This window comes from Colius striatus, chromosome 4 (genome assembly GCF_028858725.1).
Source record: "Colius striatus isolate bColStr4 chromosome 4, bColStr4.1.hap1, whole genome shotgun sequence".
NCBI classification, from domain to species: domain Eukaryota; kingdom Metazoa; phylum Chordata; class Aves; order Coliiformes; family Coliidae; genus Colius; species Colius striatus.
The window spans coordinates 96,695,716-96,708,408 of record NC_084762.1 but is presented as its reverse complement, the minus strand read 5'-3'; the positions used below and the strand labels follow the sequence as shown (position 1 = coordinate 96,708,408).

General features: G+C 56.3%; 1 protein-coding gene across 2 annotated transcripts in view; it reads left to right on the top strand.

Moving 5' to 3' along the window:
* ZC3H3 (zinc finger CCCH-type containing 3) overlaps positions 1-12,693 on the top strand; it is a 198,816-nt gene that overhangs the window by 75,096 nt on the left and 111,027 nt on the right. For both annotated transcript variants that reach the window (XM_061995738.1, XM_061995737.1), the window contains exon 4: positions 10,937-11,087. In XM_061995738.1, coding sequence (XP_061851722.1) covers positions 10,937-11,087 — 151 coding nt within the window. The remainder of the gene's footprint in view (positions 1-10,936; positions 11,088-12,693) is intronic.

Here is a 12,693-nt window from a genome sequence, read left to right as displayed (position 1 = left end):
TGTCCTGTCCTGTCCTCAGCATGCCTTGCAAAGCTTTGGTGCAGAAAAGCCTCTAGAAAGCTTGTTGCAGTGTTTGGCCACCTTCTTGCTACAGAAATGCTTTCTGATGTCAAGTGTGAACCTGATCTGACACAGCTTTGACACATTCCCATGTGTCTTATGTCTGGATCCCAGGGAGAAGAGCTCAGCACCTCCCTCCCTCTCCACTTCCCCTCCTCGGGAAGCTGTCGAGAGCAAGGAGTTCACCTCTCTCTCAGCTGCCTTCTCTCCAAAGTAGACAACCCCAAAGCCCTCAGCTGCTCCTCATAGGATGCACATTCCAGCCCTGCCACCAGCTTTGTTATCCTCCTCTGGATGCTTTCAACTACCTTCACATCCTCCTTAAATTGTGAGGCCCAGAGCTGCACACAGCATTCAGGCTGCACGAGTGCTGCACCTAGGCAGCAGCTGGGCAAGGTGATGGTTGGAGATCCCTTTCAGTGGAAACTCTTCTTTCCTCTTTTTCTGCTTCTTTATCCTCCTTTCTTCCACCCTTTTTTCCCTTATGCATACAGAAAGGGACTCAGCTCTCTCAGTGATTGCTTATGCTGTGTTTGGTGCAGCTCAGGATGCCAGGACACCCCTGTTGATCCCACAGCCAACCAGCACCCCCAGCTCCCTTTCTGCAGGGCTGCTCTCCAACCTCTCCTTTCCCAGTCCCTGCTTGTGCCCAGAATGGCTCCATCTCAGGGGCAGAATGTGGTGTTTGTTCTTGTTGAATACCAAACTGTTGGTGGTTGCCCAATGCTCCAATCTATCTGGATCCCACTGTGAGGCCTCTTGTCCCTCAAGTGAGTCAACAGCACGTCCCAGTGTGGTGGTGTTAGGAGATTTGCACTGGTGCAATCAACTCCTGCATCCAGTTCATTGCTGAGAACACTGAACACAGCTGGCTCTAGGACTGAGCCCTGGGAGCACCACTGGTGACTGTTCACCAGCCAGTTGTTCACTACAACCCTTTGAGCCCTGCCCTTCAGCCAGTTCTGCCAGCACAGCCTGTGTTTGCTCATCTCATAGCTGGACAGCTTGTCCTGAAGGAGACTGTGAGGGACAGGATCAAAAACCTTCCTGAAGTCCAGAACAACCACATCCACAGCTTCCCTTCCACCCAGAAGCATATCCAGGCAGTTAGGACACCATCTAGTTGGGGACTTATGTGAGGGGCTCACTCCATGCCTCAACTCTGGCCACCCCAACCTCTGCATGCTCCTGCTGCTCTCTAACCCTGCAGCATCCTGCTTCATCCCCTGCTGCCCTCTTGCTCATTAAGGCTTTGGTTAACACCATGTGGCACAGGGCAGCTTCCCCAATGTGTTTGCTGGCTAATGAGGGTGCTCCTTACCTCTGTGCACGCTGGGTGACCAAGCCCTGCTAGCAGCCGAGTGGGCTCAGGTCAGAGACACCCCATGGAAAGGAGGGAGGTTTGGTCCCTTTGCCATCCCACAGCATCCCCCCCACGTGGCTGACTTTCCTGCTGATGCAGTGTGGCTTTGCTTTGGGTAGCAGCTGAGCAGCAGCTTCGTGCTGGGAGCTGAGGAAGAGACAACAGTGGTTTTTGCTGAATCTTTACTTCCAGGCCTGGAGCAAATCCCCTGGTGAAGGTGTTTGTGGGATTCATCTTCACCTTACAAAGTGTTTGCTTCCAGAATACCCTCCAGCAGAGATTTCCAGTTCATTTTGGAGTAGCTCTTGGTGTTGAGTGCATGTGTTTTAAACCTCTGCTAGCATCAGAGCCTGTGTCAGGAGTTACAGCGTGCCAGCGGCATCCTTTGCACGTCTGCTGCTTGTCCTTACCCCTTTATTCTTCTTCCTAATGACTGTCTTTGAAACAGCAATTCAATTTTAGGCCTCTGCTTTGCTTTTTTATACTTAGTGACCTCATTGTGACTGAGTTAAAGGGTCTTTTAGGGTAGCCCTGCTGCATTGCTTCACATTGCCAAGGATTCCTCCGGCACCGGATCAAAGCTACAGCTTCTGCTCCCCCATTTGCATTCATTCCCACCCTCATCTCGCTTCCAAGTGCTGGGAGATCAATGTACCTGTCACTCACTGCTTCCCTGGCTCCCTCAGATTGGGTTTTACCAGCAGCAGAGGCAGCAGCTCAGTGCTGTGTCTCAGACCCAGGGAGGCACAGGGAGGTTTGTGGTGGCCGGTGGCACTCTCAGGTGATGTCATGCCTCACAGAACCAGTTCCCAAGGGGTTGTTACCCATTCCTGTGCCCATATGGGAAGCTTTTTCTATCCCAGTAATCTCTTGAATGTGGGAATCTCCACTCCTTGCTTTTTCCCAGCAGTAGGACAGGATTTACTCCAGCAGTATTGCACTATCCCTAAACCACCCCAAGCAGCAGCATCTTCCTCTTGCTGCATGGACTTGCACACTGGCTTGTTAGGGCTCATCTGCCTGATGATGCTGGCCCATTCCTGGAGGGTTGCTGGAATGGCACAGACATGCAGAAATAAAGAGCTCAGGGTGCAAAGTTCCCTGCTGCCTGTGTGTGCCAGCCCTGTGTGACTGTAGGACCGAGGCTGATGGACCTGCAGGGAAAGGGCCTGGGGGGGTTGGTGCCAGGGGCTGAACAGGAGCCAGCAGCGTGCCCAGGGGGGCAAGAAGGCCAGTGGCAGCCTGGCTGGGCTCAGCAGTGGGGTGGCAGCAGCCCCAGGGCAGGGATTGTCCCCTGTGCTGGGCCCTGGGGAGGCTGCAGCTCCAGGGCTGTGCTCAGTGCTGGGCCCCTCACTCCCTGCCACAGGGACACTGAGGGGCTGCAGCTCCAGGGCTGTGTCAGTGCTGGGCCCCTCACTCCCTGCCACGGGGACACTGAGGGGCTGCAGCTCCAGGGCTGTGTCAGTGCTGGGCCCCTCACTCCCTGCCACAGGGACACTGAGGGGCTGCAGCTCCAGGGCTGTGCTCAGTGCTGGGCCCCTCACTCCCTGCCACAGGGACACTGAGGGGCTGCAGCGGGGCCAGAGCTGGGCACTGAGCTGGGGAAGGGGCTGGAGCACAAGTGCTGTGAGGAGCAGCTGAGGGAATGGGGGTGTTGAGCCTGGAGAAGAGGAGCCTGAGGGCACACAGGAGCTCTCTGCAGCTCCCTCACAGGAGGCTGTGGCTGCTGGGCAGGTTGATCTCTGCTCTTGAGCTACAAGTGACAGACCAATAGGAAACTCTCTAAGTGTTCATTCCCCAGCCTGCACTGTACATGGGGTTGTTCTTTCCCAGATGCAAGACTCTACACTTGCCCCTGTTAAATGTCATTAGTTTTCACAGCATCACAGGCTCTCAAGGGCTGGAAGGGAGCTGGGAAGCTCATCCAGTGCAACCCCCCTGCCAGAGCAGCAGCACCTAGAGCAGGGCACACAGGGACTCATCCAGCTGGGTTGGGATGTCTCCAGAGCAGGAGCCTCCACAGCCCATCTGGGCAGCCCCTGCCAGTGCTCCCTCACCTCAACAGGGAACAAATCCTTCCTTGTGTTGCTTTGGAGCCTCTTCTGTTGCAGCTTGTCCCCGTTGCCCCTTGTCCTGTCATTGCCCATTCCTGAGCAGAGCCTGGCTCCAGCCTCCTCACACCCACCCTTGATGGGTTTGGAACATGACTGAGCTCACCCCTCAGTCTCTTCTCCAAGCTGCAGAGCCCCAGCTCCCTCAGCCTTTCAGCACAAGGCAGATGCTCCACTCCAGCATCTCTGTGGCCCTGTGTTGAACTCCCCAGCAGCTCCCTAATTTCTCCCCACCCAACCCTGCAGCCTGCCCAGTTCTGATTGAATGGCAGCACCTGAGTGCTGGCTGGCATTTGACCTTTTCAGAGCACTATGGCAAGAGGTTTTGGCTGCAGATTACCCATCTCCAAACAACCATTAGGTTTTACACCAGCAGCTGGTTCCATGGGCACTGCAGTTGCCTGAGAGCCTTACCAGCTCCCAGGGAAGCGATGGGCTGGAGCCCAAGCTGATAAACGATGCTCATATCCCATTCAAATATGATGTAAGCACTTTTGGGTTGTGTGCTTGGTGTGGTGAGGGAGGTTGGGTTTTTTTTCAGTCTTGTAGTTTGTCTTGCATTGCAGTAGTAAAGTTTTTAATTAGGAAAGCTAATGAGATCGATTAGTCATTAGGAGTGACCTGTGGGTGTGGGCGAGGAGCGGGCGCGTGTGCGCTGCGCTGATAACGCGCCACGCCGGGCTATTGTTTGTAATAAAAGCCTCCAGTGTTTGATTTGAGTGAAATGTGCCACGGGGAATACATCATGCAGAGCACAGAAATTACAGCCCTGGGAGGCTGTAATGAAGGGAATTAAACCAACATCCTATCTAAATAACATGATTATCTACACAAAACCCCTCAGCTAGCAAGTAATAATAGACGAGCGAGCTCGTCGGAGAGTCTCTTTCAGGAGGTGGTTAATGCTGGAGCCCTGCATGCAGGCACTTTCAGAAGAGCAGCTTGGGCATGAATACACCATCCAATTACCACAGGGGAATAGAGTTTAGCAGGTGCCAGCCCGTTTGTGCAAGGAGGGAGGGGAGGGGAAGCCGCCAAACCACATTCGGGGCTTCTGCTTCTTGTGTGAGCTTGAGGTGGGGTGTGATGTCAGGCAGGAGATGGATGAAGCTCTGGGTTGATTAGTGGCAGCTAGAGCCTAAGTAAAGGCAAACCAACCCAAACCAACCCAAACCAACCCAAACCAACCCAAGTTAATAATGTGTTGAGCAAGTTCCCAGCTTAATAATTGCGTGAGGTCAGGGCGACAAAGCCTCAGCTCGTGCTGTTGGTGTCTGGGGAGGGTTGTGGGGTTGTGGCTCTTACCCCTTCCCCAGTGCCAAGGGGTTGCTTTGGGTATGTGGTTGGTGCTGTATCCATGAGAGGCTGGGTATGTCCACACCTCTTTTAGGAGGGATTGCTTTGGTGCCAGGGCTGTCAGGCATTGGAACAGCTGCCCAGGGAGCTGCTGGAGTCACCAGCCCTGGAGGGGTTTCAGAGCTGGGTGGGTGTTGCACTGAGGGCAATGGGCTGGTGGCTGATGGGGCTGGGACAGAGGCTGAGCTTAAAGGTCCCTTCCAGCTGAAACCATCCTGTGATTCCATTCTGTGATTCTCTGGGGTGACAAAAGGGTCTCATAGCCACCAGCCCTCCCTGCAGCTGGGGCTGGTGCAACATTGGCTCAGCCAGGCTTTGCATGTCTGTCCTTCTGTAGGTCCCATTTTGCAAGCCTAAAAACAGTCCTCTGAAGAAAAACAGCCCAACTTTGCTGGAGCTTGTGAGCAATTACAACCACAATTAGAGCTTAAACCTTGCAAAGGGCTTTAAAAGCATCCACAATGGTGCAATTGCTGCCTCGAAGAATTTAGTCTGACATAAAAAGCCCCAGGCCAGGGAAGCAGTAATGAAAACCCATTTGCTTTCTGTCTCTTTCCTTTCTCTGTTCTTGCCTCACCTCTGAAGCGATGGGTGTCTGCAGTTCCTCTGCTCATGGTTTAACACCACCTTCCTTGTTTACATCCAGTCTAAACCTCCTCTCTTTCCATTTAAGGCTGTCACCCCTTCTCCTGTCACTACAGGCGCTGGTAAAACATCTCTTAATGTCTTTCTTAACAACCCCCACTGAAGTATTGAAAGCAACAAAGCTGGGGAAGGGTCTGGAGAATGAGTCTGCTGAGGGAACTGGAGGTGTTCATCCTGGAGAAGAGCAGGCTGAGACCTTATCACTCTGCAGCTCCCTGACAGGAGGTAGTGAGGTGGGGATTGGTGTTTTCTCCCAAGGAACAAGTGACAGGATGGGAGGAAACAGCCTCAGGTTGTGCCAGGGAAGGTTTAGATTGGATGTTAGGAAAAGATTCTTCACCAAAAGGGTTATTCAGCATTGGAACAGGCTGCCCAGGGAGGTGGTGAAGTCTCCATCCCTGGAGGGGTACCAGAACTGTGTAGCTGTGGGACCTGGAGACATGGCTTAGTGGTGGGCTTGGCAGTGCTGGGGGAATGGTTGGACTCAATGAGTCTTTCCAACCTAAATGCTTCTATGAGTCTATGAAAGGCTTCAAGAGGGTGTCCATGGAGGCTGAATACCCCAACTCTCTCAGTCTGTCTCCACAGCAGAGGGGTTCTGGGCCTCAGGCCATGTCTGTGGCATCTCCAAGACTTGCTCCAACAGCTCCATAACTGTCTGATGCTGAGGACCCCCAGAGCTGGATGCAGTGCTCTGGGGGGGGGTCTCACCAGAGCAGAACAGTGGAGAGAACCTGCTGCCCACGCTGCTGGGGATGCAGCCCAGGAGCCAGTTGGCTTTCTGGGCTGTAAGTGCACCTTGTCAGGTCACATCCAGTTCTTCATCCACCAACGTCTCAGAGCCCTTCACAGGGCTGCTCTCCATCCCTTCATCCCCCACAGTGCACTGATACTGGGGATTGCCCCAGTCCATCTGCAAGCTTTGAACTTCAGGAGGTTGCCATGGGCCTCACAAGACATCTGGCTTTGTTCTAATGTCTTCTTGGTTTTATCCCACGTCACCAGAAGCTCTTGGAGTTACTGACAGTGACTTTCTGGCTTTTCAGTTCATTCAGCATTTGCTGGTTGACTGACTTTGCTCCTACTTGGAGTGTGCTTTGTAGCATGACTGCTTTTGTAGATGCTCAGTGGTTAACAGCAATGTGCCAGGGCTGAAAGCATCATCAACAGTCATCACTCATTAAACAGGGGTCCAGCGTAGGAGTTGGAGGGATGTAAAAGACTGTCTCTTAAACCTGGCTTCATGCATGGTGCAGAGTCTGGGGGTCCTGTACACTGTCACCTGGGCAAATAGGGTGCCAGGTTGGAGCTACCTGGGCTATTTTGTAGAGTCATACAATCATTTGGGTTGGAAAAGCCCTTGAAGCTCCTGGAGTCCCAGCCCTGAGCCCCACAGTGCCACAGCCACCACTGACCCACAGCCCTCAGCAGCTCAGCCCCACGGCTCTGGGATCCCTCCAGGGCTGGGCACTGCCCCAGCTCCCTGGGCAGCCTGGCACAGGGGCTGACACCCCTCTCAGGGACACAGTTCTGCCTCAGCTCAAGCCTCAGTCTCCCCTGGGGCAACTCCAGCCCCTTTCCTCTTGTCCCATCTCTCTAGACTTGGGAGAAGAGACCCCCCTGTTGCTACAGCCTCCTGTGAGGGAGCTGCAGTGAGTGATCAGGTCTCCTCTGAGCCTCCTTCTCTGCAGACTGAACCTTTGCCTCAGGTACCCTTGTGCAGCCCAGAGCTGCCCAGTGCATCTTCTCCTGTCCCTGCAGCCCCTCAGTGTCCCTGTGGCAGTGAGTGAGGGGCCCAGCACTGAGCACAGCCCTGGAGCTGCAGCCCCTCAGTGTCCCTGTGGCAGGGAGTGAGGGGCCCAGCACTGAGCACAGCCCTGGAGCTGCAGCCCCTCAGTGTCCCTGTGGCAGGGAGTGAGGGGCCAGCACTGAGCACAGCCCTGGAGCTGCAGCCCCTCAGTGTCGCTGTGGCAGGGAGTGAGGGGCCCAGCACTGACACAGCCCTGGAGCTGCAGCCCCTCAGTGTCCCTGTGGCAGGGAGTGAGGGGCCCAGCACTGAGCACAGCCCTGGAGCTGCAGCCCCTCAGTGTCCCTGTGGCAGGGAGTGAGGGGCCCAGCACTGAGCACAGCCCTGGAGCTGCAGCCCCTCAGTGTCCCTGTGGCAGGGAGTGAGGGGCCCAGCACTGACACAGCCCTGGAGCTGCAGCCCCTCAGTGTCCCTGTGGCAGGGAGTGAGGGGCCCAGCACTGAGCACAGCCCTGGAGCTGCAGCCTCCCCAGGGCCCAGCACAGGGGACAATCCCTGCCCTGGGGCTGCTGCCACCCCACTGCTGAGCCCAGCCAGGCTGCCACTGGCCTTCTTGCCCCCCTGGGCACGCTGCTGGCTCCTGTTCAGCCCCTGGCACCAACCCCCCCAGGCCCTTTCCCTCCAGCAGTTTCCAGCCCCTCTGCCCCAGCCTGGAGCTGCCTGGCCTTGGGGTGGTCCAAGGGCAGGACCCAGCACTTGCCGTTGTGCAACCTCAGCCCCTTGCCCTCAGCCCATGGCTCCAGCCTGCCCAGGGCCCTCTGCAGCCCCCTCCTATTTATACTCAATGCCTTCCAAGTTTGATCCCTGCCACAGAAAGTGATAATCTGTGTGGTGCCACGAGCAGGCCTGGGGCTCTGTAAGCACCATTGAGGGCTGTGAGTCCCCCCACAGGCTCCTTGCCCAGGGATCATTTCTCTCTACGGGATCTACTGAGGAGCATTGTGATCATCTTTATTATGAAAGGCTCCAGTGGTTTGTGTGTTGTGTCAGAGCTGCTTTTCTCTTCCCCTCCCTGCATCACAAGTTGTAACCCTGCCTGAGTTTGGGAGTGGAAATTCATGCTGCCAGACCCCTCCTGAACCTGGTGTGAAATGCCACAGGAAGGAAAATATTCTCCCCCTGTAAGTGTAAAAGCCACAGCCCAGCACTCCCATTGCTGCAGGAGGATGGGGAAGCTGCTCCCTCCTCTCTGCTGACAGTATCAGCTCTCCAATGCATCCCCCTGCTTTGCTTCCTTTGCCACACATCCAGCATCCCAACATTACCAGTTTGTTTCTCACCTGGGAGACAACTTTATGTCCATCCCCTCCCTGAGGCAAACAGGGGATGGGTGCAGCATATTCAGGGGAAATAAAGATTCCCCTTTTCCCCTCTCAACCTTGCAATCACTTTCATGAGAGGATCTCCAAGAAAAACAGCCCTGTCTTTAAATCAGTCATAAAGGCAGAAGACTCAGTCTCAGCATGTAGTGTCAGCTCTAATTATCTGGGCAGTTATAGCTGGATGTTATAAAAGTCAGGCAATTAGATGCATTCCTTAAAGCCATGAAAAAAAAACCTGCTGGCTATCAAGTGGAAGAAAAACCCAGAGTCAAAGATGTTACTGTAAGGGTTCAGCTGGGGGGAAATCCTGGGAGTGTGAGGAGAGCAGGAGAGGTGGAATGAGGAACTCTGCTGCCAGTGGAGGTGTTGGGGACCAAGGTGTGCTTGGGGAACGTGGTGTTCAGCTGTCACAGGTTGCATAAAACTGTAGAGTCATTTGGGTTGGAAAAGCCTCTGAAGCTGCTGCAGTCCCAGCCCTCACCTCACAGAGCAACAGCCACACTGAGCCACAGCCCTCAGCACCTCAGCCCCATGGCTCTGGGAGCCCTCCAGGGCTGGGCACTGCCCCAGCTCCCTGGGCAGCCTGGCACAGGGCTGACACCCCTCTCAGGGAAACAGTTCTGCCTCAGCTCCAACCTCAACCTCCCCTGGGGCAGCCTGAGCCCCTTTCCTCTTGGCCTGAAAGAAACCTGTAGTGAGGTGGGTGTTGGTCTGTTCTCCCCAGTAATGAGCAACAGAACAAGAGGAAACAGCCTCAAGTTGTGCCAGGGGAGGTTGAGGCTGGAGGTGAGGAGGGATTGCTTTGGTGCCAGGGCTGTCAGGCATTGGAACAGCTGCCCAAGGAGCTGCTGGAGTCACCAGCCCTGGAGGGGTTTCAGAGCTGGGTGGGTGTTGCACTGAGGGCAATGGGCTGGTGGCTGATGGGGCTGGGACAGAGGCTGCACCCCGTGGGCTGAAAGGGCTGTCCCAGCTGAATCCATTCTGTGACCCACCCAACAGCACCACAGCCTCCTGTGAGGGAGCTGCAGAGAGCTCCTGTGTGCCCTCAGGCTCCTCTTCTCCAGGCTCAACACCCCCATTCCCTCAGCTGCTCCTCACAGCACTTGTGCTGCAGCCCCTTCCCCAGCTCAGTGCCCGGCTCTGGCCCCGCTGCAGCCCCTCAGTGTCCCTGTGGCAGGGAGTGAGGGGCCCAGCACTGAGCACAGCCCTGGAGCTGCAGCCCCTCAGTGTCCCTGTGGCAGGGAGTGAGGCGCCCAGCACTGAGCACAGCCCTGGAGCTGCAGCCCCTCAGTGTCCCTGTGGCAGGGAGTGAGGCGCCCAGCACTGAGCACAGCCCTGGAGCTGCAGCCCCTCAGTGTCCCTGTGGCAGGGAGTGAGGCGCCCAGCACTGAGCACAGCCCTGGAGCTGCAGCCCCTCAGTGTCCCTGTGGCAGGGAGTGAGGGGCCCAGCACTGAGCACAGCCCTGGAGCTGCAGCCCCTCAGTGTCCCTGTGGCAGGGAGTGAGGGGCCCAGCACTGAGCACAGCCCTGGAGCTGCAGCCCCTCAGTGTCCCTGTGGCAGGGAGTGAGGGGCCCAGCACTGAGCACAGCCCTGGAGCTGCAGCCCCTCAGTGTCCCTGTGGCAGGGAGTGAGGGGCCCAGCACTGAGCACAGCCCTGGAGCTGCAGCCCCTCAGTGTCCCTGTGGCAGGGAGTGAGGGGCCCAGCACTGAGCACAGCCCTGGAGCTGCAGCCCCTCAGTGTCCCTGTGGCAGGGAGTGAGGGGCCCAGCACTGAGCACAGCCCTGGAGCTGCAGCCTCCCCAGGGCCCAGCACAGGGGACAATCCCTGCCCTGGGGCTGCTGCCACCCCACTGCTGAGCCCAGCCAGGCTGCCACTGGCCTTCTTGCCCCCCTGGGCACGCTGCTGGCTCCTGTTCAGCCCCTGGCACCAACCCCCCCAGGCCCTTTCCCTGCAGCAGTTCCCAGCCCCTCTGCCCCAGCCTGGAGCTGCCTGGCCTTGGGGTGGCCCAGGGGCAGGACCCAGGTCTTGGTGTTACTAAACCTCATACAACTGATCCAGCCTGATTTTGCTGCTGGGCTGGTGAAGCCAAACACTCCCATACCCAGCAAAACCTCTCTGTTGCCATCAACCATGGTGGTCCCATGGCTGACACAGCCCAGGGGACTTCTGCTGGTGCTAAAGGGTTGGGTGTAGGGCTTCCTTTGGTGATGTCCCTTCTATCCCCACACACCTCAATTTCAAGCCCTTTTTTTGCCATTTGCTTTCTTGTAGGTACCAGCTTGCACTTCATAAGGAGCCCCCCAGCCAGCAAGGTGATAAAGACCCGCTACAGGATAGTGAAGAAGCAGGTGGTGTCTCCATCCTCATCATCCTTCAGCAGCCCAGGTCCCAGCTGGAAACCCAGGCGCCCTGGGACATGCAGGTAATCCTGCTCTCCTTGGAATGCAGCTTGCTTGGCACAGGGCTTGCAGAGGGAGCTCCCAGCTTGGCTCTGTGTTATTACCATTGCATGGTGGTGGCTTAATTTCTCTGTTTGTTTAGCTGCTTCTACAGAGGGTTTTATTGACTCCAAGGGTGAAATGTTGATAGTGATCACGTTAGCTGGAGGCAGCCAGCAGCAGTCTGCAGCCTCATGTTTGTTCCCTGTTGGAATGAATTGTTGCCAAGCAGTTAAAGAAGCTGTAAGGAAGATGAATAAACACCCAGGTCTATGTGAAGTCTAAGTGAACTCACTGCTTGTTGTAGAGATAGATGTGGCCTGTTAATTAGGCATGGTCAAGCCTGCTAATGAGGTCAGAGGAGCTTGTTGAAAGTGTGATGGAGGCAGATGCATCAAACCTGCACCAGGAGGTAGGTGCAGGCACAAACTTGCTTCTTCCTGGGTTATCTCTGGAGCATCAGCCTGGCCCTGGAGCAAATGTTAGCAGGGAACATCTCAGAGGCCAAGGCAGAGGCTGAAACTTGTGGATAAGGGAAAAGGGTGTTCTGGTAATTGATACTCTGGAAAAAGGTGCTGTTGGAACTGATGGTGTTGGTTGTAACACAGATTCTGGCTGTTCTTAGGGTGAGAATGACTTCTCCTTCCCCTCAAATGCTGGTTTGCCACTGTCACAGACAGTATTTTGGGCAAAGAGAGCCTGTCCTGCTCTTATTTTGCTATTTGACACCAAACTGGGAGCAGGGGCTGATGCACCAGAGACTGAGCTGCCAGGCAGGGAGAGCTGGGCAGGCTGAGAGTTGGGCACAGAGAAGCTGCTGAGGGGCAGGGAGAGTCCTGCCCTGGGGAGGAACCAGCCCAGCACCAGCACAGGCTGGGGGGCACCTGCTGGGGAGCAGCTCCAGGAGAGGGACCTGGCAGTGCTGGGGGGCAGCAGATGAAACGTGGGGCAGGGGGCATGAGGAAGAGTGTGGGCAGCGGGGTGAGGAAGGTTCTGTCCCTCTGCTGAGGCTCATCTGGAGCCCTGTGTCAGTGCTGGGCTCCCAGCTGAGCAGAGCCAGGGCAGTGCTGCAGAGAGGCCAGTGCAGGGCTGCCAAGGTGCTGAGGGGCTGCAACATGTGTGAGGAGCAAAGGCTGCAGCCCTGGGGCTGTTCAGCCTGGGGAAGAGAAGCCTGAGCTCAGGGGCCCTTCTCAGTGCTGCTCAGTCCCTGCAGGGTGGGTGGCCAGAGGCTGGGGCCAGTGTTTGATGTGTGGTGGCCAGTGGCAGGACAAGGGGTAACAGACATAAACTGGCACACAGGCAGTGCCCCTGGCCCAAGGAGCAAGTCCTTTGGTGCTGAGGGGAGGGAGCCCTGGCCCAGGCTGCCCAGGGAGGGTGTGGAGGCTCCTGCTCAGGAGGTTTCCAACCCCAGCTGGACACGTTGCTGTGCCCCTGAGCCAGGGGCAGCTGCTGGAGCAGGGGCTGGGGCTGGGGCAGCTCTGGGGGTCCCTGCACACCCCACCCTGGTGGATTTTGTGGTACTGTGAAGCGTTGGTATCTGAAGGGAGGGTTGGATTTGGAAGACTTCATGGTGATGAGGCAAAGTCCCAG